General features: G+C 51.5%; 4 protein-coding genes across 5 annotated transcripts; 2 read left to right on the top strand and 2 right to left on the bottom strand.

Moving 5' to 3' along the window:
- Positions 1–1,430: 1,430 nt before the first annotated feature.
- On the bottom strand, positions 1,431–5,487 carry RPUSD2 (RNA pseudouridine synthase domain containing 2). Its single transcript, XM_030949588.1, is given in 4 exon segments — positions 1,431–3,307; positions 4,251–4,547; positions 5,017–5,391; positions 5,394–5,487. Coding segments are annotated over 4 exon segments (1,485 nt in total). The 5' UTR covers positions 5,415–5,487; the 3' UTR covers positions 1,431–2,515.
- A 161-nt stretch (positions 5,488–5,648) lies between these two features.
- LOC115904571 (protein-L-isoaspartate(D-aspartate) O-methyltransferase-like) lies at positions 5,649–10,037 on the bottom strand. The gene is made up of 9 exons (XM_030950066.1): positions 9,959–10,037; positions 9,289–9,423; positions 8,451–8,555; positions 8,081–8,112; positions 7,531–7,635; positions 7,188–7,308; positions 6,978–7,063; positions 6,696–6,865; positions 5,649–6,418 (listed from the first exon to the last, which is right to left on the bottom strand). The coding sequence occupies exons 2-9, from the start codon at positions 9,401–9,403 to the stop codon at positions 6,406–6,408; spliced, it is 747 nt and encodes a 248-aa protein (XP_030805926.1). The 5' UTR covers positions 9,404–9,423; positions 9,959–10,037; the 3' UTR covers positions 5,649–6,405.
- CCDC32 (coiled-coil domain containing 32) lies at positions 9,728–14,332 on the top strand. 2 transcript variants are annotated; one of them, XM_030950068.1, is made up of 4 exons: positions 9,728–9,785; positions 9,980–10,217; positions 10,887–11,043; positions 12,666–14,332. In XM_030950068.1, the coding sequence occupies exons 2-4, from the start codon at positions 9,989–9,991 to the stop codon at positions 12,802–12,804; spliced, it is 525 nt and encodes a 174-aa protein (XP_030805928.1). In that variant the 5' UTR covers positions 9,728–9,785; positions 9,980–9,988; the 3' UTR covers positions 12,805–14,332. The 2 variants fall into 2 exon arrangements, with proteins under 2 accessions (XP_030805928.1, XP_030805927.1); XM_030950067.1 differs by having other exon boundaries at positions 9,779–9,867.
- Positions 14,333–17,176: 2,844 nt separating this feature from the next.
- LOC115904528 (prolactin-releasing peptide receptor-like) lies at positions 17,177–19,664 on the top strand. The gene is made up of 2 exons (XM_030950004.1): positions 17,177–17,362; positions 18,512–19,664. The coding sequence occupies exon 2, from the start codon at positions 18,578–18,580 to the stop codon at positions 19,661–19,663; it is 1,086 nt and encodes a 361-aa protein (XP_030805864.1). The 5' UTR covers positions 17,177–17,362; positions 18,512–18,577; the 3' UTR covers position 19,664.
- The last annotated feature ends 7,485 nt before the right edge of the window (positions 19,665–27,149 follow it).

The raw sequence follows: 27,149 nt of genomic DNA, 5'->3' as shown, positions 1-27,149 counted from the left end.
ACTGAAAATGACATCAAGTTCTCTTCAGATAATTACTGCTTTGTCTTCCATCAAGTTACAGCAATTTAAAAAGCATAATTGAGTGTATTGACAAGATACAGGAAAACTTTTCCTCTCTGCCTAAGCCATCCGTGGTTCACTTAAAAAAAAATCTGGAATTAGAGGCCTGGAAGTAGAAGTTAGTGAAACTCAGAGCTCCCAGGAGAAGGGACATCTCCCACCTCTGCTGTGACAGCTCTGAGCCCTCCCTGCACACGCTGCCAAAGTTTTAACTACACTTAAATCCTTCTGGAAATTAGATCATATCCAATCCTGGGCAGAGAGTGGCCAGATCACAACGGTGTAGCCTCACAAAAGGTTCCCAAACACAATGTAAAGCACAACTGGACAAGCAGCACACTTCCTTACTCTGCGGAAGGTGAGTGCTCAGGGGCTGATTCCAGCCAGTCCTGCGCAGGGACAGGCCAAGGCACAGGGAACTTTGCCAGGAGGGTTGATTTGCATGGAAAAGTGCTTTAGCACAGTAGAGAAAGACATTCTCCTGATAAGGACAGAATTACAGGATTCTAGGATCAAGTCCAAAGCTAACCCAGCACTGTCAAGGCATGTCCAAGTAAAGGTGTACTAAGGAAAGGAATTCTTCCAGGACCTACATTTTGTATGGAAAACTTTATGCCAACAACCAGGACCCAGTACTTACCTCGACCCAATCTCAGATGGGAATTTATCCCAGGGCATTTCCAAGAGCAACATTTTCCCAGCTAACAAAACATCAAACACGGTTTTGACAAAATAAAATAAATAAAATAAAACAAATAATTTTCAAAATAAATAAATAAAATAAATAGAAATAAATAAATAAAATAAAATCTAAAATAAAATTAAAACAAAATATAAAAATAATTTTAAAAATAAAAAATGAAAATAATAAAATAAAATAAAATAAAATTTAAAAATAAAAAGAAATAAAATAAAATTTAATATCCTTGTGAAATAAATCCTAAATATCCATTGTTCAAAGAATCTTGGAAACAGAAGCCCAGGGGTTTCTTCACCAGAAAATTAAAGGTTGCCAGTTGCAGCCATTATTCCAGGAAAAGGGGAAAAAGCAATGCTGAGCTCCAGTTCCTCATCAGGTCCTCTGGCCCCAGTGTCAGTCATGAAAATGCCTGACAGAGCCTTTTTTTGTTACAGAAATTTCTTACCAAAAAAACTCCCAGCATAACGTGGGACACATCAAAGTCTAATTTAACTGTCATCCCTAAATCTACCCCCATTCTCCTGCATCCAAATCCAGTAATAGCTCCAGCCACCCTTTATTATACACTGAAGGTGCCCAAGTTCCATTTATTTCCATGAAAAGTGTATTCCAATGCATCAAAAATTTTGATAATACTGATTTTTAGCATCATCTCTCTAAATACCTGGAATTAAGTTAGAATCACGAAACCACTGTCAGGATGTGGAAGAGCAAAGCTCAAACCTGAGTGAATTTTTATGGAAATACTCAACATCAGCTGGATGATCCTGCAGAGAGAGACACCACTTGGCTCCTGTGGGCTACTGGAAGCAAGCAATGGTTTATTGTGATTTGGTAGTTATGTCCTGACCCTGGTGACATCATCAAGTGATTTTAGGAGGAAGGAACTAATTCCTGTGGGCTGGCCAACCTATGATCTCCAAAATTAATATAAAAAACCCTCCCAGAAGCCAAGAATCAACTGTGTAAACACTCATGAAAATAAGAACTATGGTGATATTAATAATTCATATAAAATTATCTCAAAAGAAGTCTTCTGCTTCATAAATCTGCTTTTGTTTTTCTTGAAAGCTGACTATCATACTGAAGAGATATTAAAAAATATCTCCAAGACAAAATCTGGGGAAGAGTACCTCCAAAACCAGGCCCAATACCTGCATCCAGAACTACTAACTTAGATAATTATTTGAATGAATGTTGGTAATTTCAAAGGCAAGTGGACCTTGCTGACAAACAGGAGGCACAAAACAGATCACAGTGTCCTGGTTTTACCTCACAGTGTTCTCAGGAGTAATCTTGTCATTTTGAAATCAATCTGACAACAAAATACAATAAAAACAGGGTTTTTTTATGACATGACATCCCACAGCTCTTACTCTAAGACACAGGAATACAGCAGGCTGGAAGAAAAATCAGTTTTTGACTTTTAGTGCATACACTTCATTATCCATGTGGATAATTGATCCAGAATCCACTGAGGGGAAGGCAAAGCTGCCTGTGCCAAGCAGAGTTCATTCCTTGTGCCCTCAAGTGCTAGTTCATTGAAGGGAAACATAAAATTCCTGTTTTAGCCTCGCTTCCCTGCTCATCTTTCACAGCACCCGTGGGAAGCGGGATAGTTCTCCAGCCCCACTGATCCCTCCCAGCCCAGCTCAAGGCACACTTTGTTCACCTCAACCACAAGGCAAAGTCAGTCTTTGGTCTCTGCACACCGCTGTCCCGGCCAGCAGGGTCTGCAGGTGCTGGGTGTCCTGGTCACTCCTGCCAGTCCTCCATGGCCCACTCGGGCATGCTGGAGCAGTACTCAAAGTCGGCGCCCTTGTAGCGCAGGGCGTGCAGGAACATCACCAGCTCCTTGGGAGAGGGGTCCCGCCTGCTCGTCCTGCACTCCACACACAAAGGGTCCTTCTCTTCCCAACCCTTCTCCCCCGCCTGCCCATCCTGATTCCCACACAAACTGAGCTCTTTGTCTTTATCAAGCGTTTCCAGGTTGGTATCAGAGTTCAGTGGACAAGCTGCTACATCATTCCTCTCAGGATCCTTTTCATCCTCAGCAGGGCAGGAACTCCCATTTACAGGATCAGCCTCTGCAGACTTTGTGCAGTCACCTGAATTCCCACAGTCTTTACTTTCACCAGCAGAGTTCAAGTCCTCCTCCCCGATACCCAAGACCTCCAGGCTCTGTTTGGAGCGATGCTCCTCTACCAGCGCCTTCAGCAGCTCCTCATCCGTCTTGCCGATCCTCCCACCCTTGCCCCTGTCCGGTCCCCAGGCCTCCATGTTGTAGATGGGGTCGTTGAGGATGGGGTGTCCCAGGAACTGCAGGTGCACGCGGATCTGGTGCGTGCGGCCCGTGCGCGGCAGGCACCGCACCACGCTGCTGCTGCCGTTGTAGCTGAGCCGCTGGAAGAGCGTCTGGCATGGCTTCCCCTTGGCATCCACGCGGCACACGCCCACCTTGTAGGAAACCACCAGGATGGGCTCCTCACAGACCACCTCGTGCTCCGGGAACTCCCCCACCACCCGGCACACGTACTCCTTCTCCAGCTGCCAGGAGACACAAGAGGAAGGTTCAGGAAACACAGGGGGAAAACACAGCCAAGCTCCAGCCTTGCTCCTCCTCCTTCCTCTCACCTCAATAAAATATACTCAAAGGTGGCATTTTATTACAACAGGAAAGGGAAAAAAATTCAATCAGCTACTTAAAGCCAAATTTCCCCTCACATTTTCCTCAGCTAGTTGGGAAATCAAGAGCAGAAAGGCTTGGCCTATTTGCCTTGTTTTAAATTCAGGAGCCATCTCCTCACAGCCTTTGGCTTACAGCCCTGAAGCCAATCCTGGAAAAAGTTCTGTTTGGATCAGGAGACTCTGGAAAAATGGGAATTTTAAAATTACGAAAGTGGTGGACAGTTGACATATGTCCATTCACAAATAAATCTCATCTCCAACTGGTCAGCATGATCCCAGTAAGTCTGCACAGTCCCGTGGAATAATCCCTTAAGAAAGATGATCCACTTACACCCAATATTACTGAAATAATTTAAATTTTTAGGAGATAACTTCCAACCTAAAATTAGCAAAATCAATTAAACTTTTAGGAGACCCTTTACAATTAAATATTACCAAATTAAAATAAATTTATAGGAGAGCCCTTGTAGTCTAAGATTACTAAATTAAATTAGCACATTGAACTAAATGTTTAGGAGATCCCTTTCAATCCAACATCAAAAGCAGTTAATTTTTTAGGGTTTTCATTGTAATATTATCACACTAGGATTACCAAAAATCAATTAAATTTTTTAGGAGCTCCTTCTAATCCAGTATTACCAAACTCAATTTTTACTCTGTTTTTACCCTATTAGGGACGAGAAGCACCAGATCTGAACAGATAAGAACACCAACACAACCGTGAGTTGTCTGGGGAACTTGAGCTCATCTAGAGCCCAAACCAGGCTGACTGTGGAGCACAGCAGCAGCTTGCAGCCCTCACCTGCCTCTGCCGGACCTGCTCGTCGATGCGCTTGGACACGGCGGCGGTCTTGGCGAACATGAGCACGCCCGAGGTCATGCGGTCCAGGCGGTGCAGGGTGTGCAGCTCCCGCAGGCCGTGCTCCTTGCCCAGGATGAAGATGACGGTGTTGTGCCGGAACCTGCCGCAGGGATGCACGGGCAGCGACGAGGGCTTGTCCACCACCACCACCTCCTCGTCCTCCGCCAGGATGCGGATGGGCTGGGCAGTGACCGGCGGCTCGTGCCGGTGCACCGTGTTCCTGAGGAAGTCGTTGTTCTGGAAGGGGTACAGACAGTCAGCCTGAATCCAGCCCGTGCGACCACCCACCCGGCCACACACAACAGGGACCTGACATCTTGGAGAAGAATTAAAGCCCCTTTTTCCCGGGATCCCGGATTTAGGATAACATGTGTGTGTGTCACCACGCAAATCCCATCACCTGCCCATAGCGTATTCCCATTCCTAAGGGCCAAGGAAGCCGTGTGGCCACTTGTGGGCTGTAGGATCTACACATTCCCAAATCCAGTGGGGCAGGGATTCCCCGGGAGCCCCGATTTCCCCCTTAAACCCCTCCACAGGGTTCACAGAATCGTAAAATATGTCGAATTGAAAGGAACCCATCAGGACTATCGAGTCCAACTCCTGGCCCTGTGTTATCTGACCACACCGCTCACGGGGTGATGCTCATGGCTTGGGGCAGGCCGGGCTCTGCCCCCAGCCCACGATCCCCCCCGGGCCCGCCCACCTTGAGCACGATGTCCAGGTCGCGCACGGGCTCCTCGTTGAGGCGCAGGCGGCCGGCGCGGGCGGCGGCGCGGTAATAGGAGAGGGGCTGCGCTCGGAACTCGGTGCCGAAGACGTGCAGGAGGCTGCGGCCCACCCAGCGCCCCTTGCAGTAGGTGCGGAAGTCGAAGTAGTAGGGGCGCACCTTGCGCAGGCCGCCCTCGAAGTAGTACGAGGTCTCGGCGAAGTGCTCGGCCCCGAAGCTCACGCCGGGGTTCAGCTTCCGCGGCGGCGGCACGTACCGCTCGCCGCCCGCCAGCCGCCTCTTCTTGGGGGCCGGCGCCGTCTCCTCCCTGCCGGCGGGGCCCGGTTCCTCCTCCCGGGTTCGTCCGGGCCGGTGCCGGGTCCCGGCTCGGCCATGTCCCCGAGGGGCAACGGCGGCGGCCGGACCCCGATCCCCGCCGCGCGCACCCACGCCGGCCACACCGCGCGCCGCACGCCGTGACGCATCGCGCTGCGCCGGGCGGCGCGGGCCAATAAGCGCGGGCCGGCCCCGCCAGGCCACGCCCCCGTCCCGTTCCCGCCTCTCCCCCCATCCCACAGGGCATCGTCAGGCGGAGGCGATGGAGGAGCGAGAGCGCCTTTATTTATTAATTGATTTATTTATATTTTTACCTCCCAGCAGTTTCCCCCTTCAGAACTGCTCCACCAATGACCCTCGAGCCTCACCGCAGCTCGCCTGCCCCTCGTGAGCCTCCTCAGTCACTGCCTGCGGGAGGGACGCGTCAGGGAAAAGCCGAAACATGAGCATTTTTTATAACCCCAATCAGAAAAGCCAAGAAATGCGCATTTTTCGTAACCCCAAAGAGGGTCAAGTCCAGAAATGAATATTTTTCAAAACTCCAAACAGAAAAAAACCCGAGCATTTTTCATACCCTCAAAATCCAGTGTTGCTGGCCATCATTAAATTAGCTGGTGCAGGCAGGAAGAGAACACGCTCCCATATTTTAAAAACTGACAAGTCAGGGTACATTGCTGCTCCGAGACACTAATTGTGACTTATTTTCGACAAGCATTAGGCAGAGTAGTCGATATTAAAGTGGTTTTAGTGAAGCTCTAGGTATTCCTGTCTGCTGTCAGAATTCTCTGTCATCTGATGTTATCTAGAGTTTATCAGAAAGGAAAGCTGGAGCTGTCTGGATCCACTCCCTGGAAGCTGCCACGGCCTCCAAGAGCCTCCCCTGGTCCTGTCCCTGTTCTCCATCCCTCCAGAACGAGCTCCTCTGAAGCAGAACTTCCCTTTATCCATTGATGAAATTTCCATTAAAAAGCAAAACCATACTGACCATCTACAGGCCTAAGTCCCTCCCATGAGCTTTCTGAGGTGCCTTTAGAGATGTCCATCCATGTGTCAGAGGTCATCCCTGAGGCAAAGGAAAACCAACAGTTACTACTCCCTCAGGTCTGTGCCAGCATCACATGGAATTTAAGCACACACAGAGGCTCCAGAAAAAGAGGAAGTAAAACTCTGCAAGCTCTTATGAAAGAGAAAGTATCCCCTGCTTTGCCAAGCTGTTCTCTCCTTTTTTTTTTTTCCACAAACAGCATCTGCCAGGGATCCAGGACTCAGTCAGCAAAGCCAAGGAGAGCGAGCGGCAGAGGGAGAGGAAGGAGTGTTCCTCAGGGAAGAGCAGGTTTTACCGAGGCCACTGCTTCTCCTTGTCTGTGAGAGGCACGTAGATGACGCCCATGAGCTGGGTCTCCACGATGTGCCCCTCGCTGGTCTTGTCGTACTGCATCAGCACCTGGTTCGCCCCCTCGGGCCCCACGGGCACGATCAGCCGCCCGCCCGGCTTCAGCTCCTTCAGCAGCTGCAGCACCAAGAAACCCCAGTCAGCAGGGGCAAAAACCCCCCCAGACAGAAGAGAAGCTTGCAGGGGTTCCCTCATTTTCTCTAGGGGCACCCAGCACGGCCTCTCTTACCTCCTTGGGGACGGTGGCCGCGGCCGCTCCCACGTGGATGGCATCGTAAGGAGCCTCCTCGGGGTATCCCTGCCTGCCATCTCCAACTACAGATGGAAAACACCCAGGGAACACTTGGGTTGTGTCATAACAACTCAAAGCATCAACACAACTGGAAGGGCTGCAAGGAGCAGAGCCAAGGGGAAAACCCCGGGGCTGCAGGGAGCTCACCCACGAGCTTCACGCGGCCGGAGCTGAGCAGCGTAGGATCATCCTCTTGGACGTTCCGGATGGATTCGTGCACCAGCTCCTTGATGTGCTCCACACCCACAGCTTTTCCCGTTGGGCCAGTCTGCAAAAAACATCAAATACCTGATGCCTCCTGTATGGAAGAGCCAGGGCAGGTTTCAGTGGGAAATGGGGAATGTCCAGGAAGAAACTCCAGAGCAGAGGTTCAGAAGAGGAGGTGCAAGCCCTGTGCCCCTTCCTTGGTTTTAGGGCTGAGTAGTCCCAGTTATAGCAGCTAATTAAGGGATGTGCTTTCCAGGCTGGGAATAGAGTGCCATGAGCTCACCATCCTGGCAAAGCACGCAGTGAGGTATCCGCTCCCAGATCCCACATCCAGCGCCTTGGCACCTTCCACCAGCTGATCCTTGAGCAGCTCCAGTGCATGGGCGTGCTGCAGGGACACCCAGGACAAGGAAGAGGGAAACATCCCAGGGTTAGTCTCCTCTTCCAACACCTTTTCTTGTTTTCTGATTTGATCACAGCACACATGGCCTCGTGCCTGACACTTCTAGAGCAAAACTCAAGAGTCAGACCTGGAAGATCTTTTGCAGGACATAATTTAGGCAGAGGCTCGGGAATTAGATATGAAATAGCAGGAAAAAAGGTCTCATGCAAAAAAAGGGACAACAAAAGGGAATTCCCATCTAAGCACACTTTTAAAGCAACTGAAAGAGTATAGAGGTAACTCCTCCACAGAAGAAAAATCCCTAAAGAAACAAGCAGGATAGTCATGTCCATGGGATGTTTCAGTTTTCTACGTGAAGAAAAATTAAATACAAAAAGAGTAATAAACAATTCCCTCCACTGCTGTTGAAAGTGAGGAGTTTTCACCTTACCATGTGCGGGGCACTGATCGTAGCCTTGTAGCCTAAAAGGAAACAGGTGACACAAGTCATTTGACAAGGAATAAAATTGCCAATGGGAACAGTTCCTAATTCTCCCCCACCTTCCCCCAAAAATAGTAAAACACTTGTCTCCTTTCACAGAATCACAGGATGATGTGGGTTGGAAGGGACCTTAAAGCTCATCCAGTCCCAGTCCCTGCCACGGGTGGGGACACCTTCCCTTAGACCAGGCTACTCCAAGGCCCATCCAACCTGGCCTTGGACACTTTCAGGGATAGGGATTCCACAGCACAGCCATGGAGCACCTGCCAAGGCACCCTGTGCCCTGCTGACAGCAGATGTTTTGCTAGAAGTGACTCACCAATGGATTGAGGAGAATCCATGTATGGGAAATACTTGATGTAGTGACCTCTGTCGGTAGCCAACAGCACATCGAAGACTCTCTGCGACTTAACGATCCCTTTTTCTGGGAAACAAGGAAAAGAGAGATGGGCAGGACTGAAATCCTGGGCATTCCAGCAAGAAGAAATTTAAAAGGGGAAGTTCACACTTCAGGGAGTTTGTGGATCTGGGGGTATTAATGAGGGATCTGAGAGACTGATGGAAGGACAGCCTTTCCCATTTCAGCTGGGGCCCAGCCACCAGCCCAATACACTGCCAGGTGTAACGGGAGTGAGCCGGAGTCACGTTTCACGGCAGGAAACCAGGAAACGGAGACTCCGGTTCAGGTTTCAGCAGCGAACTCAAGGACCACGGCCGCAGAGCCATCCAACATCCCTTCACACCTCTCTACGGGAATTCTGGGGAAGTTTACAGCTATTTTTATGTGTGTTCCAGCTCGCTGTCCTGGCACCGGGCACCATTCCAGCGCTCGGGCACAGCTGGAGGCACAGCCTGGATGTGCGGGACACTCGGCTGCACCGCCGGGCTCGAACACCGAGCTGCAGCGCTCTAAAGGGCGCCACACACTTCCAGAGGCAGGGAAGGAAGGTGTGGAGAGGCGTCCTGTCCCTCCTGGCATAACACCTTGTTTCCAGCTATAAATAGAACGAGTTCAGGCCGGGGCAAATGCCGAAATTCAGGAACATGAACCCCAACCCTTCCGAGTGAGCAGTGTCACACGGCGTGACGCTAAATATCCATACACAGCCATTAAATATCCGTGCACTGACATTCCAAGGGACGCTGCTGGCACTCACTGTACAGGTTGTTCACCAGCTCCGCGTGCGTTTTCCCGCTGGATGTCCAGGCCATGGTCCTGGCGAAGAGCAGCCCCATGAGTGCCAGCACGGCGCCGCACGGCAGCTGGCTCATCCCACGGACACGGCAGCGGCCTGCGGAGAGAGGGAGTGGTTCAGAGCCCCGCCGGAGCTCCCCGTGTGGCGCTGGGGCACATCCCGGCCTCGCTGAACCGCGGCACGGGCGGCAGCGCCTCAGGGATGTCACACCGCCCTCGCCTGCGCCGCCCGCCACAACTTCCGCCCTCTGCCAACATGGCGGCGCGGCGGCGTCAGCGGCCCCCACGCTGCGGACCAATGGGCGCCCCCGCTCCTCCGGCGGTGCTCGGTGATTGGTCAGGGGCAGGCCCTGTGGCGGCGGTGATTGGTCAGAGTCGGGGTGGGTGGCGGCGGTGATTGGCCGGACCCGGGGCGGGCGAGGCGCGGGCGGAGCTGCCGCGGTGCCCGCAGCGCGGCCGGTGGGTGCGGGAGCGGGGCGGCCCCTCCGCCTCACGGGCAGCCGCGGGGACATCGCTGCCTGCAGGGCGGCCGGCAGTCCTGGTGGGATGGGAATTCCCTGGAATGTCCGCTGGCGTGACTTGGGCAGAGGCAGGGGTGTGGCGGAGGCCTGGGCGGGCGGCTCGGCGCTCACCGTTTGTTCCCCCCGTGGCAGGATCCCACGATGAGGATGATCGAGAGCGTGGACTCCGTGGTGACCCGGTCCAGCGAGGACCTCTGGGCTGAGATCTGCTCCTGTCTGCCGCATCCCGAGCACAAGGACGCCGGCGATGCTTTCACAGACTCCTTCATGGATTCCTACGCCGAGGGCAGCGGATCGGGTGGCTCTTCCCAACCTGCCCTGAAGCCCTGGGCACCCCTGAACGACTCAGAGGTGTATTTAGCATCCCTGGGTGAGTGTCTGCCTGGTGACAGCTCTGTTTTTGTGGTGGTCAAAAAGTCTCCCAGCTATTTAACTGACTCATTTTCTTCAAGTGCAGCAGTGGAAAGGTGAAGCTCAGTCAGAGCTTCTTCATCTCTGGCACAGAAAGGAACTTTTTATAAAGCAAAAGCTGAAAAAAGTTGGTTTTTTACCCTCCACAATAAGTAGGAGGCTGCACACAGCAACAGAACAGGTGGCAGAAGTGGCTTTTTAAGCTTTTATTTCTGCCAGAACTTTCATCATGCCTTTGTTGCTGTTTCACAGCGCACCAAATAGTGCAATGAGAGTGATTTATTTTCCAATTTGCATGGAAATTGTGGGAACTCAGTGCCTGTGAGATCTGTGCCGTCCTGTGTGATTTCACGGGAGCTGAGCAGTAAGTGTGAAAGTTATTAAAACCCCAAACAGGCAGAGCTGGCTGACTGCACAAACCTTATTTCCTTCAGAAGCATCACCTGAAAAACACCATCTTGTGTATATATAGGAAAGAAAGCCAGGCAGGCTTGAAATACAGGGGGGAAATTACTTTTAAAATAAAAATTAGTCTTGAAAACTTAATTTAACTTACGTTTTGATGTAGAAGTCCAGATCTTTCTCTTCTCACCTTCCAGAATAACAAAATGCCCTGTTCTCCTGACAGAGAGAAGACTGATGAGGATCAAAGGGCTGTCCCAGGAGGTGACCTCCAAGGACATGCTGCGCACGCTGTCCCAGGCCAAGAAGGAATGCTGGGACAGGTTCCTGCAGGAGAAGTTTGAGGCAGAATGTTACGTTGAGGGCCACGATGCTGACGAGAGGTAACAAACAAATTAGAGGGAAGGGATCACCACTTACCCCTCAAAAACTGGAAGAAGGTTTTGCCTGGACATGACACAGAACTACCATCTCCCTGCAGCCTGGAGAGGCTGCCACAGGATTCCTGCAGCATTTGGGGAATGCCCATTGGGGTTGTGCCAGAGGGAACACAGAGCATGTAGGGTTTGAGCTTCCAGTGCTCCTTTCTGATCTTTGCACCCCTCAGACTGCACGGGAGCAGCTGGGACCTACTCAGTGATTTCCCTCCTCACACCTGGGGTAGGGAAGGAATGGAGCAGAGGAGGGAATGTCCAGTGTGCCTCGGATGGGGATTTGGGGTTGGTGCCAGTCCTGGGATGAGATTTCCCTTCCCTGCCTCTCTTACAGTGCTCCTGCCCTCTCACAGATGATGTCAGAGGTAGAGATGGGAGCCCTTTCCCTAAGCAATCTCCCATTCCCCATCACATGGAACGCTCTCCAAATCCCTCATTTCTCAGCTGACATTTTTCATGATTGCTTCTGCATGACAAGAAGATAATTTCTCTCCCTCCCAATCTACTTAAGACAGAACTATGAAAAGTAATCCCTGTTTATAAGGAGGTTTCAGATGGTTTCTTTGGTCCCCAAAGAAACTTCAATGCAATTTATATTTAAAACCAAGCTTTTATGGGCTCTTTCTACTGTTTTCAAAGGGTGGGGATGTTATCCATGAAAGAATTTCAGTCCCTAGAATTTAACTATGAAGTTGGAGGTCACTCCTGAATGGTGCTGGAGTTTTGAATCTCACCCATTGATGTAATTAAACAAGCCTTAACTTTTAAGTGCCCTGAATTATGATGTTAGACTGTTAGGATTATATTTTTTTTAACCTTCCAGTGCTATTAATGCTCACACATTTTGAGATATTCTTCCAGCTTTGGTTTTGTTCCTTTCCATTTCCCCCCGATATTTCCTGATCTTCATCCCCATAGGCAGCTGGGGGTTTGGTTTCTTTGAACAAGAGGTTTTTTACTTCCAGCCCAGAAAGCTGGAAACTCCTGGAATCACAGATTGGTTTGGGCTGGAAGGGACCTTCCCATCCAGTGCCACCCACCTGCCCTGGGCAGGGACACCTTCCACTATCCCAGGCTGCTCCAAACCCCATCCAGCCTGGCTTTGAACATTTCCAGGGATGGGGCAGCCACAGCTTCTCTGGGCATCCTGTGCCAGGCCCTCAGCACCCTCACAGGGAAGGAATTCTTCCCAATATCCCATCTAACCCTGCCCTCTGTCTGATGGAGTTGGAGTCTTTGGCTACAGAGACAGAGGAGGGCTTCAGGTGTGTAAAGGCTGAAAGGGCTGAAAAGGCTCCTCTGCAGGTCCTTTACACTGACAGAAATCAGAGCATAAAACCTGTTCTAACCACCCTTTCAAAGGCCCACCTGCAGGGAATGGCTTTGGAGAATGACAGATCTGCTTGTCCCTGTGGCTCCAGGATCCCTCCACGCCAGACCTCACCTATGGGAACGGGAATACCTGCAGGGGGCAGGAATTGCCTGTGGAGGCTTTTCCTGTCGCTTCTCCTGTGTGTTCCCGTGCGGCTCTGTCCCTCCCTGGTCTCACGGTGTCCCTTTGCTGTCCCCAGCACGCTGGAGCACCTGAAGCGCTGGCTGCAGCCTGACAAGGTGGCCATCAGCTCCGAGGAGGTGCAGTGCCTCATCCCGCCCGAGCCGCAGCCCGAGAAGCCGGAGGCCGAGGAGGAGCCTCCGGCTGCCGAGCAGTGAGAGCCCCCTGGCCCTGCCTCTTGTCCCAGCCCCCAGGAGGATGTACCAGCCATAGGAATAGCAGGAAGGGGGGCACAGAGCAAATGGTCAGTCATTGAAGAAGTAATTTTTAAAAGAAAGAACCCCCAAGGCACCAAATCCCAGCTCTGGAGCTCCACAGAACTCGTAGGGACGAGAGGGAACGCCTGTAACGCGGCTGAACCAAAACCTCACGTGGATCTTGTCCAGCCTGCAGCCACCTCATCATTCCAGCCTGGACGTGGATTGTTTGGAATCCATCAGGAGAACAACAACAACAACAACAAAAGCAGCTGTGGAGAAGCACCAGAAAACATCACAGTCTAGAATAGAGCAGAGAAACCACTGAATCACTCTGGTCCTGTCTTTTACCTTTTCATTACTCAGCTGGGCATTTTTTTACTCTCTTGCCAAATCCACTTTGGTGTTTTCTCCAGATCTTCACTGTTTCAGTCTGACTTGGCCCCAGGCTGTGCCAGGAAGAAGATGGATATTTCCCACCTCTGTGAATTTGAGACCCTGTAGTCAGTAAATTGAAGGTGTCATTGACATTGTAGCTATTTCACATTCTTCTCTGTAATGTACCCCCTAATATCCCACTTTATTGCCCAAAATATCTATTACAGACTGTAGGGGGAGTATTTTTCCTCTTGTTGGTCGTTTTGTACCTGTTCAGCCTCTCCAGAAAAAGATCAGATGAGATTCTGTATTGGGAAACCAAGAGGGGTAGCCAGGGAGGCTATGAACAATTTGTTTTCATCACAGAATTGCATAGAATTCTCCGACTTGAAATATATTTAGTATTTAATTGGTTTTTTCACCCTGCTTAACTCTTCAAAGGGTTATTTCCTTTTTCTAATCCAAGAATCTGTGATATTGTGCTGATTTTTCGCTGATCTGTGTGTTCTGCCTCGGCACCAACACTGGCGGTCGGTAGAGGGAAGCAGCACAGTCTGTCAGAGCTTCTTAGGGGAAATTGTGGTTCTAGGAGTTAATCCTCGCCGGATTCATGCCGTGTTCATTTAAGTACCTGTTTGAAAATACTTTTTTAGGAGTAAATTTTTGCTGGAGCCTCCCAGTTTCCTGTCTCTGTACCCAAATAGAGGCACTGCTCTCTTAGTCACCACATCACAGCTCAGAGGTTGTTCCCACCATCAGCTTTCCTGGTGTAACTCCCACCCCAGCTCACCTCCCAGAAAAGTCACACTCAGAATTCTCCATTAAAACAATCCCTTGTTTTTTAAACCTTGAGGAATGGGGTGAATCATCTGAGTGCCAGTGATGCACAAGCCTCGTGTCTTGCTGGTTTGCTCATTAAATGTCCCTTTTAATTTATCCTTTAACTGTCCTCTATTATGTTGTCTGTGTCCTTGTGCAGATGTCTCTCACCTGATGTAACAAAGCTGCAGAACTCTGAGCTGTTCCCAGAAATGGTTTGTGCAGAGACAGAAAGCAGCAATTTCTCTGTCCCCAGCCTATTTCCCAGTCAATAAAATTCTTCTTATGGGTAACAAGCACTGTGAGGATGCTTTATATTATCTTATCCGTTCTTAAACATATTTGAGGAAGAAATGTACCCAAAAGAACTGTGCTGAAATTATTCCACATCACCAGGCATTTCCTTTGGAGAAAGGACCTGAGGGAACAGCTCTTACCATATCACTTGTAAAAATAATAACATTCCAAGCTGCTCTGACCTGCTCTATGGAAACATGTAGGGCAAAAGAAAATCCAACTGATAATTGCAAAGTTTGAGCAATAATGTCCTTAAATGAATTCTTTATGTAGAGTTAACTTTTTCCGCTCCCATATATAATAAATATGGTTACATAAATACAATTATATATAATTAAATTATAACCAAGAGTATAGACTTGAGGGGTGAGTCTGTACTTAAATCACCATTAAAAAAACCCTTTAAAACTTTTTTACAAAATCACTGAATCTGTGAATAGGAGTGTGATGTGTCCAAGCAGCGTTGTTGCACTTGTTGATGGCACACATGATTCAAGTAGCAAGAGCTTTACCTCCCAATATTAGGGTTTATTTTGGGAAAAACAGACTGCTGAGCTCCTCTCCACCAAACCAACTCTTGCTGGTAAAAAGCAGCAGCCTCACTAGGAGTGGGTTTTGCTTCTACAGCAACACCAATCTTCCTATGTGTGAAAATTACTCCCACAGAGGGAGAATTGTTGAGGCTGGAAAGACCCTCTGGGATCATCAAATCCAAGGCCAGCACAGCTGAGCCCACCCATGTCCCCAAGTGCCACAGCCACATGGCTTTAAAATCCCCCCAGGGCTGGGGAATGTACCCTTGCCCTGGGCAGCCTGTTTTCAGCAAATTAAGCCAGAGAGGACATCAGTGACATCTCAGGGACAGAGATGTCCATCCTCAGAGGCACAGGCAGATCTGCAGCCACGGTGCCTGGTGGCATCAGGTCCAGACCATGAAGCACAGGCAGATACAGGGAATGACTTTCAGGTGGGATAAATGAGTAAATCACAAAGGAAACAGCAGCCCCTTGCCCCTTTGTACCTTTTAAAGACGTAATTTTACCTTTTTCTCTGCATGAAGCAGCATTTCTGCACCCCTGGAAGCCAGTGGAGAGCCCATGTGGTGATGCAGCCCCAGCCTGGCAGAGGTTTGCTTTCAAAATGGGGCAGAATCAAGTATCTAACACAATTCACCTGCTGCCTTGTCAGAGCAAGGGGAGGGCAGGGCTGACAGAGCACTCTGGGCAGCAAGGAAAGGCTTCCACCCATCCAAATGGGAAAAAAAGTGGTTCTCCACAAGCTTGAGCCAAAGGAATTGATCCCACAGAAGCATGAGCTGGCAGCACCCTGTGGTGCTGCTGAGAATCACAGAATTGCAGGATAGTTTGGGGTTGGAAGGGACCTCAAAGCTCATCCAGTTCCACCCTGCGCTGTGGGCAGGGACAACTTCCACTATGCCAGACTGCTCCAAGCCCTGTCCTGGACTGCCAGGGATGGGGCAGCCACTGCTTCTCTGGGCACCCTGTACCAGGGCCTCAGCACCCTCACAGGGAAGAATTTTTTTCCTGCTAACCACCCAAACCTTCCCTCCTTCAGCTTATGGCCATTAGATATTCCATCCTCCTTTGGAATTGACAGGGTCTCAGGGATCTCTGGTTATTTCTAAAAACCACCCTGGTGACATGGAAAAGAATAAAAATCACAGCAAACTGATTCCTGTCCATCATCTGTACGGGATGGGAGGGACACCAGGATGCCACAGGAGGGGTCTCCAACTCGACCATCAGGGTGGGCTGCAGCTTTCAAAGCCATCCTTGTATCCCTGAGCCAGGACCTGGGGCGGGGCAATACGAGCTCTGGGAATGAGTGATTTATTCTGCAGGCTCTGGAAGCAGCAAAGCTGATGTCAAAGAAGGTTTATCCAGGATGAGCCTGTGTAGAGGGAAGAGCTCCCAGCGCTGCAGCCGGGTCACCCTGGCCATGGCGCATCCGGGTGTGGATGGAGCCTGTGCCTGCCTTGGGCTGGACTCATCATCCTGCAGTCGGCTCCAAAGCCCAGCTCTCCTCTCAAACCAGCCTCTGGCTCTCCTAATCTGATTGTTCTGCTCTTTAAAATTAACAGCAGCTCTCGTCAGGCACTGATATGGAGACAAAGATGATTTTCTTTCTGCTGATTATTTGGCAGGGGTGAGCAGTCTCCTCTTGATCGGCTCACCCAGCTTTAATAACCAGCCCAGCTCCATCAGATTGGGATGAATTAATCACCCTCTTACACCAAAACTCTCAATTTTCTGTGGCTGCTCTGCAAATTTCCATTCCTCTTATCCCCCCAAAATTCCAGTGGGTGATCATTATTTATAATTTTCCCTTATTACAGTAAGGCTGACCCTGGTACCCTCTCATTTGGGGCAATTCACAATGGCTGGACCGCCCTCACCCCATCCTACACTTGCGCCCCCAGCTGGGCCACCAGCGCCCCGGGGCTGGGTGTCTGTCACCCTACGGCTGGGCCACCCTCACCCCACTCTGCCCTCATCCCCCTCTTCCCTCGCCCCCGCGCCGGGACCCCCCGACGGGGCGGGCGCTGCCGACTCCGGCAGCTCCGCGGGCTCCCTGCGCCTGCCCGCCCCGTCCTCTCCGCGCCTTCCCCTCCTTCCCTGCCGGGAGAATGTGCCTGGATGCGGCCCCGAGGGCGAGGGAGGGGCTCCCCGCAGCCCCCCGGTGCTCCCCGCCGGGCCGGGGGGCGGGATGCGGCTCCACCTGCGGTGGGATGTGCGCGTCCCCCCGGGTACCTGGAACACCGAGCGCCGGGGGTGGGAACGTCCTGTTCCTCCGGGACTGAAAGGCTCAGGCAGCGGGAAAAAAAAAATAAAGAAAGACAAAGCAAGACAACAAAAGCCCCACACCACAAAAGCCAGGCTGAGATCGGCTGTGCCGGAGTCTCCCGGTGAACACCCTGCGAAGGGAACGCTCCTCCTCATCCTCACGGGAACATCGGCGGGCAGCGGGCGGCTCCCGGCCCCGAGCACCCCGGAGCCCTCGGCAGGTAAGAGCTCCGGACCGGGACAGGGGGTCCCGCAGCCACACCCTGGATCCCCCAAACCCCAGCCGGAGCCGCGGGGTTCAGCTTTTATCGGAGAGGGAGCAGGAGCCTGGCGATGCACACACAGAAGGGCTCGTTTGACTCTCGTGGGTACATGAAGCAGAATTAAAGAATTTAATTGAGCTTCAGAATTTTCATTCTGTAAGTTAATGAGCATTTTGGCTCCTCAGCTGCAAGTTTCCTGGTGGATTTTGTGCTCCTGCCCCAGGCAGGGCACAGGGACCTGGAGCTGTGGTATCACAGTGTGCGCCCCGTGAGTGCAGCTGGGATGTAGAAAACCTCAATATCCCTCAGTTAATTACAAGGGTTTCTTAATTAATGCTGATTTGACTCTCCACTGGGGGGAAAAGGCTGTCCAGATCCTGGTAAAGGGGATCAAACAATAATTTTTGAGAGTGTGGAACTTGAAAGGAGGGTCCTGGAGGGGAACTCTTAATTTCCATACACTTTCTGCTGGAATACATTTTACCTCATTCCCCCTGAGTGGGTTTGTGGAGGTGCCCAGGGAGCAGGCACTCCCTCCTTCCCTCTCTCACATCACAGCTGGAACAGGGAAAGACAGGAGAAGCCAAAGCTCCATGGATGATGAAGATATAACCAAGGGGATAAAAAAACCCAGTGGGATGGGTTGGTGTGGGATGAGCTGGCTGGGAGAGACACAGGAGTGCAGGGGATAGAAAGGATGCTCATTTCTCTGCCCAGCCAGGTGGCATGGGGATGGTGGGTCAGGGTGGAATTAACTGGGAAAAATAAAAAGCAAGAAATGCAGGAGTGTCCTTTTTTTCTGCCTTAAGTCAGCTCAGCTCCCAGGTGGAAATTATCCATGAGGTTTCTCGAGCTGATTTTTAGGTCCTGCTGCCCCAAACTGTCAGCTCCCCACAGATCTGTGCTGGCTGCTTCACTATTTCACAGCCAGCTTCCCAACTCTCCTCCATACTGGAGCTCCTCTGTGTCTGTCACAGGGCATCTTCACTCTTAAGCAAGTAATTTAAACCAGTCAGTGCCTCAGCACAGGGCTGTGCAAAAGGTCCAGACCTGAGACAGATCCTTCTGCCCAGAAGTTCAGCCAAAATGTATTTGTGTCCCCTCCAGAGGTCACAGGCTCATCTGTGTTTGACTTTGAGTTGTGGAGAAGCTGCATCAGCCACAGGGGCTCCCATGGCTCAGCTGCCCAATGACTCCTGGCACAACGACTCGGCCCTGATCTTCACCGGCCTGGACCTGCTGCTGGAGCTGAAGCCGCTCTTCATCCCGCTCTATGCCACGCTGGTGGTGGTGGCGTGCATCGGGAACCTCTTCCTCATCCTCCTCATCGCCCTCACCAAGAAGCTGCACTGCACCACCAACTTCCTGATCGGGAACCTGGCGGTGGCCGACTTCATCATGTGCCTGGCTTGCGTGCCCCTCACCGTGTCCTACGCCTTCGAGGAGCGGGGCTGGCTCTTCGGCATGTTCATGTGCCACTTTGTCACCCTGCTGCAGGCCGCCACTGTCTTCGTGTCGGTGCTGTCCCTCACGGCCATCGCCATCGACCGCTACGTGGTGGTGGCGTACCCCATCCGCAGGCGGATCGGCCGCAGGGCCTGCGCCGGCCTCGTGGCCTGCATTTGGCTGCTCTCCATCGCGGCCTCCGTGCCCACCTCGCTGCACACCCACTACCTGGACCTCAACGCCATCGGCCACGACATGATCATCTGCGAGGAGTTCTGGAAGCACGAGGAGAGGCAGCGGCTGCTGTACTCGTGCCTGATGCTGCTGCTCTCCTACATGCTCCCGCTGCTGGCCGTGTCCATCTCCTTCTGCGCCATCACCTACCACCTGCACAGGAGGAACGTGCCGGGCGCCGCCTTTCACTGCCGGGACAAGTGGACCAGGACCAAGCACAAGACCTTCCGGGTGCTCACCATCTCCGTGGTCTGCTTTGCCGTCTGCTGGCTGCCTCTGCAGGTGGTCAACTTCATCCGGGACATCGACGAGGAGTTCACCATCCTGGACAAGAGGTACGTCAACGTCATCCAGGTCTCGTGCCACCTGATCGCCATGAGCTCCGCCTGCTACAACCCCTTCATCTACGCCTCTCTCCACGACAAGTTCTGGTCCCACCTCAGCGGCTACTTCTACCGCAAGAGGCAGAGCTCCAGGAGCACGTCCTGCAAGGCTTCCCGCTTCAACACCTGCTCCACCCTGGCAGATGCTCCCACCGGGGCCTCGGACAAGATAGCTTTGCAGTCCAGGTTACCTTAGCCAGAGGACCTTGAGGGATTGGGTTTGCACAGCCCCACATCCCAAACCACGGCTAGGCCATATCCCTATATCCTGAATCCTGGCTGGGTATGGTAGGTGTCCAGCGCTACGTTTGGAGCACAGAGACTTCCCCCCCATGGTTTATGCAGGAGGTCGGTCAGTGAGCAAGGCAAACACCCATTGTGTAATAAACTCTGGAGGGAGAACATCTTCATTTTAGTAGGATATAGATTGTTCCTAAGCAACAGGCAGCACTTTGTGCCACAGGAAGAGGTCGACTTGCACAGGGAGCCATGAAATTGCTGCGCATTTATCCTTTAAAATTGTGGCTTTCTGGTGAGGGGACAATGTAGGACAATGTGTGTTCTGCAGGTGCAGATGGGGACACGTGGCTGCTGACAGCAGATGGCTGTTTGGAATGAGTGTGACTTTCATAACCTGCTTGGCCTGCTGGAGGAGCTGCCCCCATAACCAGACAGGGCATCCCAGTTTCTCCAGCCAAAGGTGCAGATGCAGCAGGGCACATCCACGAAGTCATCACTGCTTTTCATGGCCAAGTAGGACTCAAAAGATCTCATGTGATGAGTTTGCTGGGAATGGTGTCCTAAATTCTGCTCCTAGGGAAGTTTAGCTTGGTGTTTGTCCATGTTCAGGGCCCTGCAGTGGAGGTGGGAATCCCAGTGCCAGGCTGCCAGATGAAGGGTGGGTTTGCTTGTCAATGCTCCTTGGTGTCTGAAGTGCCTCTGTGGCCTCTCAGGCTCCTCTGTGCAAGCAGCACATGCAGAAGGCAGCATCTCCTTACACCCAATTCCCATCTAGGTTTCAACCTCTTGATTTCCCAGGAGAAACCCTTGGGAACAGCCCAGAGGCACCAGCACCCCCATAGGCCCCACAGCTCAGGGCCGTGGCAGCTCCAAGCTGCCCTGCTCTGTGGGGCCGAGCTGTGACCTCCCACTGCTCCTCGTGCCCAAGGACACGACTCAAAACCCCCAGCAACAGATCCTCAGCCCTGCACAGAACCTGCCCACGGCACTGGCCAGCATCCCCAGTTCTGCCAGCAGCTGGGGAGCACCCAGGGCAGACACAGCTGGCTGGACCCCAACAGGATCCCTAACCCACTCCCCTTACACCCACCCACCAGCTCACTCACCTTCCTGCTGAGGCCCTCATGGTGGTCCTAGAAGGGCTCATGATCTTCTGTGGGGTGACCAGTAGAGACAAACACCCATCCAAGGTAGTGCCAGTGACCTCTGTCGTGTTCCCACAGAGCAGCTCCCTCCTCAGCTTCCTGCAGCTCCCCTGGGCCTGGGCTGCTCATCCCAGAGGAGCCAAGCAAGGCAGAAGGTCCCTGTCTGTCCTTCCTGTAATAAAGGCTTCAAGAGCTTGGGCTGTGTGTGTGTGTGTGTGTTGATGTGAATCCCACAAAACCCAGAAACCCTTGACTGCAGCTCAGCCACATCCCAGGAAGATGCCAGCTTGGATGTGCTGTGTCCCAGTCCTGGGCAGTGGCAGAGCCCTGGGGGTAAGGCTGGGATTAGTGCTGGACCAGGTTGCTCCAAGCCCCATACAGACTGGCCTTGGACACTTCCAGGGATGGAGCAGTCACAGCTTTCTAGGCAACCTGTACCAGGGCCTCACCATCCTTGGAGCCAAGGATTTCTTCCCAGTATCCCATTTAACCCTGCCCTCTGTCTGACTGAAGCCATTTCCCCTTGTTCTATCACTGCTGGTGTTGATTCCTTCTCTCTTCATTTCATCCCATCGCAATCTCTATTACTTCACTCTTAATTAAAAGCCCTAAGTTTCTCTAAATTACTCTTCTTAGCCTTTTTTTTCCTTTCAACTCCACCACCCACTCATTCTCATCACTATATTTATCTGCAGGACCATTTAAAATCCATATATCCATTCCAGAGAACTGATCCACAAAGAGGATGAGGTTTCCTCTTCCATGTTTGCAGACTAGACTAGAATTTGCAGTTATTGAGTACTAGGAAAGAAAACCCCCACCCTCAGGTCCTCCTGTTTAGATGTTTTGCTGATTACCCAAATTACCTGCAGGAAAAGGGAAAACACTATTTCGGGAGAGTGAGCTAAAAGCCGAGTGACTTCTGAGAATAAACACAGAAATCCTGGAGCTGCAGTCTGTGATTCACAGAAACTGGGTATAATAAAGGAGAACATGGTTGGTTTTCTTAATGAAAGTAAATTAATCACATAAATGAGAGAGAAAAACATGTTTGAAGGCTGATTCTGCAGAGCTTTCCTCAGGAAGCTGCTCAAAGCTTTTCTCCCAGGAACAAGGGGGTATAAAGGGGATATTTTTGTTAAATCATCCTCAATTATTAAGAGCTTTGCACAATATTCTCCCTGAGGCTGCCTCTTCCTCACAAACTCTCTTGTTGGTTGGAATATGGTTGGTGACAGTTGGACTCTATGATCTTAAAAGTCTTTTTCCAACCAAAACAATTCCATTTTGTGACTCTCTTCTCTACCAGGATTTGGTTCCTGTAGCTCTCCCATCTTCCAGGACACAGCCCAGGAAGGGAAAACACTGGTCAGCCTTTTCAGGTGTTTACAGCTTTAAGGGGCAGATAATATAATTTATTCCAGTGACGTTCTCTCAAAAGCACTCAAGAAATGATTATTTGAAAGAGCTTACCTACAAGCAAGGTATTATTCCCATTATTTGGTCCCCATCCAAGTTTCTCCCATGGCTGCGGATGATGAGGCCCTTTGTCCTGCTGCAGAATGAATTGAGATGAGGATCAGCTCTAATGCACACAAAAGATCAACACTGTTTTCATGTGTACTCCTAGAAATTTCCTCCTCTGTCTCCAAATCAGGCATAGCAAACAAAATTAGCCTGGTAATTTTCCACTGACTTTTAGTCCCCCTCTCACTGTGTTTGTTCTGTCTGGATGTCACCAGTCATGACAAAAATCCAGAACAGAGAAGCTCTTCCCCTGAGCCAGGATCATGGGGCAAATTTTATTTGTGGATCTGGAAAAAGCTTAGAAATTGCTGGTTCATTATTTATTATTATTATTACTGTTGCTATTGTTGTTATTGTTATTATTATTGTTATAATTGTTATTATTGTTGTTATCATTATTTCCTGGTTTATTGTGAATAACATTCTGACTCAAGCCACCACTTCTCATTTTCTTGACAGGGCTCGCAAAATATCTTTTGCATTTCTCTGAGGAGATTCCATGGGCTGTACAAACCGTGGCCAATTCTCTTCCCAGCTCTTGGCTCTGGTTAAAGAGGCAGGTTTGTGACACGAACATGAGCAAATCAGGCTTATTTTCACTTCTTTTGGCTAAAAGCACAGTTGATACAGCTCAGGCTCACAGTAACGACCCACAATGGGTCCTGGTTTGGGATGGAAAGGACCTTAAATCCCACCCAGTCCCACCCCCTGCTGTGGGCAGGGACACCTTCCAGCAGCCCAGGTTGCTCCAAGCCCCATCCAACCTGGCCTTGCACACCTGGGGGCTGGATCTCACTGGGTCAGGCACACTGAGCACCTTCCCATGGACATCACCTCTCTGTGAACTGCTGCATCTCCCAGCATTGTTGAATTATTGAAAGCACCACAGGTGATTTATGGATGTACCCACTTCCAACTCATGCCGTATTCCCCCGGTGCCTCCTCCACCTCCTCCTCCTCCTCTGTCGCTGCGAGCACTCACGCTTTAATTTCTGTGAGCGTAGCGAGCTCTCGCTGCAGCAAATTAACCAAGATTTCCTAAACCCCAGTTTACTCCTCATTCATCTGTTTTATCCATCATCCCGCTCCTGCTGCAGTTGCCAAGAATCTCCTTAGTCACACACCACGGTCACCGTGCCCCAGCTTGGGGACAAACCTGGCATTTACCAGACTTGGTTCTCCATTGCTCCCCAAGGTGATGATGAGGGATGGGGTGCTTTGTGCCAGTCCCCAAAAACCTACAGACACATCCCTGGCTTGGTGGCACTGCCTGGGACTCTCCAGGATGCCAAAGATAGAGCAGGCCTGGGAGACACCCCAAAACCCTCCCACTCAAAGCTTCATTTTTACTGCAGGTTAACATTCAATTTTGGGAGCAATGAAGGAGACACAGACATTTCCTGGAGCAGGGATGGATGGAGTTATCCCCCAGCCCTGGCAGCAGAGAGCTGGGAGTGATGCTGCAGGCAGATCCCACACACAGGGGTGTCTCCAGCCACGTCCCGGCTGTGATGAGCGGGATGGGGCCGGGGCCACGCGCTAATTCCACAGATGAGGTGAGCGCTGATTGCCACGCAGGGAAGCGCAGCCGAGCGGCTCTTGGTTGCCATAGGAACCATCAACCCCCTGGGAAAAGCTAAATTACTGGATCGGCGGCTCCTCTGGCGGTGACAGTGTGGGGCTCAGCGTGGTGACACCCTCCTGCTCCAGGAATGGAACCAGGGCAGCCTCAGGGGGTGAAAGATGGTGGTGGGGATGCCTAAGGCTCCAGGGAAACCTTGGAGCCCTTTCCTGAGCCTAAAGGGGCTCCCAGAGATCTGCAGAGGGATTTTGGACATGAGCCTGGAGTGACAAGGGGGATTGGCTTCCCACTGCCAGAGGGCAGCATGGGAGATTGGGAAGAAATTCTTCCCTGTGAGGGGGCTGAGGCCCTAGCACAGATCACCCAGAGCTGTGGCTGCTCCATCCCTGGCAGTGTCCAAGGCCAGGTTGGACAGGGCTTGGAGCAACCTGGTCTAGTGGAAAGTGTCCTTGCTCGAGGCAGGGGCTGGGATGGGATGGGATGTCCTGGCAGGAAAACAAAGGGTCCCTGCAGATTTTACCAGGGCTCTGAAGGGGAAGTCTGCATTGCTGAGAATGTGCAAGATGTTGATAAAGCTCCAAAGTTCTGAACTAGGATCCTCACAGCTCTTTATCCCAAAAATGTGGCAAAAAAAGAGATATTGCAATAATCCCACTGGGTTGCAACAAGAGCCTGGTGAAGAAAAATGGATGAATTTTCAAGATTTACCCTCAAACTCACCCCAAGGCACAGCCTGGTCCTTCTCAGTTCATCAGGAACCATCACCTCCTGGGCCACCCTGAGCCCGAAGCAACACCTGGAAATACCCAGGCAGGTTTACTGATGCTCATCCCTCCTGCATTAACAAGAAATCTTAATTTCTCCCTTTGCCATGGGGTGTTTCCAGGCTGACAGCTCCCTCCTTCCACGGAAGACGACACAGTTCCTGGGTCTCCATAATTATTTACATGTGGGCTGTGTTTATTGGCAATTAAACGGTTCGGTGGCTGCGAGACATCAGTCTCCTCTAAACATGTTGTCTGCCAGATTGCTTCCTGCCAGCAGTCCCTGTGGGACCGGGAATTCTGCCCAGCCCTCCGGGGCTGCCTGTGGATGGGAGGAGCAGCTGGCAGAGCCCCCCCCGGAAAGACAATGCTCCAACGGGGCAGGTTTGGAATCGGGAGCCACGGGCAGGGCTGGGGTTGCGTTAAACACTGAGCAAACAGGCGGAGCTGAGCCCTGCGAGATCAGAGGGGTGGCAGGGATGGGGTGTGCAGGAGCATCCCAGGCTGTAGCAGGGAAGGGAGGGATGTGACAGCCCGGGATGGGGCCGTGGCACCGTGTCCCCACCAAGGCAGCTGCCCCAGCCCCCCCGGAGGACACTTACCACTCACAGTCTTCAAAGATCCGCTGCAACGCTGCAGGGCTCGCCCCTGCTATTGCAAGACTCGGTGAAAGCGATGTTTTATCCGGAATTGTGTGAAGCCAGCGAGCGGAGGGTGGATTCCTGCTCCAGGGGAGGCTCCGGCGCGGAGCCGAGTGCCCGGGGCGGCCGCGGTCCCTCGGACTCCGGGTCTCTGCAGCATCCTCCTGTCAGCGCCTGGAATTTGCTGCCGTCCTGCAGTCCTGGCTCCAGGGGGCTCTTTGTGAGCACTCAGCAGGACAGATCCCCCAGCCCTGCCCTGCTGCCAGGGCTCTGCCACAAACCAGATGGCTCCACGGCCACCCCAAGTGTCCCCAGCTCCTCATCCCAGCTGCTGCTTCCTTCAAAGCCCCAGCCCCCAAAAGCCTCCCACAGAACACCTTCATTCGGGATGGGGCTTGGAGCAACCTGGTGTAGTGGAAGGTATCCCTGCTCGTGGCAGGAGGTGGGACTGGAGGATTTTTAAGGTCTGTTCCCACCAAAATCATTCTGGGATTCTCCCCAAAGGTCAGCCTCGCTGGGCTCTCAGAAACTTAACATCCACTTGGACTTGCCAATGACCAGGAGGTGGGATTGAGGTGTCAGAAGAAATAGTAGCATGGGGATCCAGATATTTATATGCTTTTACTATGTTTTCACATTTTAAATCTCAAGCCTTTGCTGCTTCCCCTTGCTTGGCCCTTTGCCAGGTTAGAAATGAGCCTGAACCTTCTGAATTCTGCTCTGCTGGTGGCAGAGATCTGAGCCTACACCCAGCCACGCTCTTTGTCCTTTACTCCTCACTCTAGCACCTCATAATTCCTTCAAACAGTGGCAGCTTCAACAGGGGTTTCCTCAGGCACCTGTGTGTTGCTGCTGGCTCCCACATCCCTGTTTTCCTCCTCACCTGACGCTCCCCAACAGCAATAAACAGGATTTTGCTGGTTGCTTTGAGCTTCTTCCCAAGCCCCCAGTGCTTTCAGGAGAGCAGAAGGACGTGCTTAGGCCCCAGAGTGCCCTGTTGTTCCCCATTCCAAGCTCCCAGCAGCAAAATACCACTTACCAGAGCCACTGAAAGGTGCAGCTCCCTCACTGATTCTGGGCCTCACCAAAGAGCTCTGCAGCTCATGGATAAACCCTGATGGAGATTTATCTTAGTCCCTCTCATAGCTCAGCAAGGATTCTGAGGCTCCCATTAGCACTTTGGAGAGGTATAAAGCAAATTCCTCAAGCTTCTTGGCTCAAAATCACATTAAGATTTGCTGAAAGCAACAGAAAATGCAGGTTATAACTGTGGGTCTGCAAAGAAAAAGCTTTTGGAGAGTTTAAAATCCAAAGGTGTTTTTCCCCAGAAGAAAAGGAAGCCACCTTGTCTGTCTGTATAGGCAAGTGGAAAACACACCTGGAAGATTCCTGGACACGAAGAAGAGGTTGGATATAGCTGAGACAGGAGACTCCTGCCTGTTACCTGAGATGGGCTTCCAGCTTTGCTTCCTTTGGGATCCTGAATGTGGGGCAGCTCTGCTGAATTTGGTGGCACCAGCACTGTGGAAAGAGCAGGTGAAGTTCTACAAGCCCTTCCCATCCAGTCACGACACTTGTGATTTCTCCCCTTTTAACCCAAAGCACAAACTGCCAAGGACAAGGAACACCACGTGGAGGCACATGGGCCCTGGCAGAAGGTTCCTGACCGACAAGGTGTTCCTTCCTCCCTCCCGCTGGCGCCGGGCCTGGACATATTTTGCTCACGATGCAACTTCCATTATTTCCATGGCAACCATCCTTTGTCGGGGCTGAAGACTGGAGA

The sequence above is a fragment of the Camarhynchus parvulus genome, chromosome 5, assembly GCF_901933205.1.
Source record: "Camarhynchus parvulus chromosome 5, STF_HiC, whole genome shotgun sequence".
In the NCBI taxonomy this organism is placed as follows: domain Eukaryota; kingdom Metazoa; phylum Chordata; class Aves; order Passeriformes; family Thraupidae; genus Camarhynchus; species Camarhynchus parvulus.
Note: the sequence above shows the minus strand (reverse complement) of the source record. Positions and strands in the feature narration are given on the sequence as shown.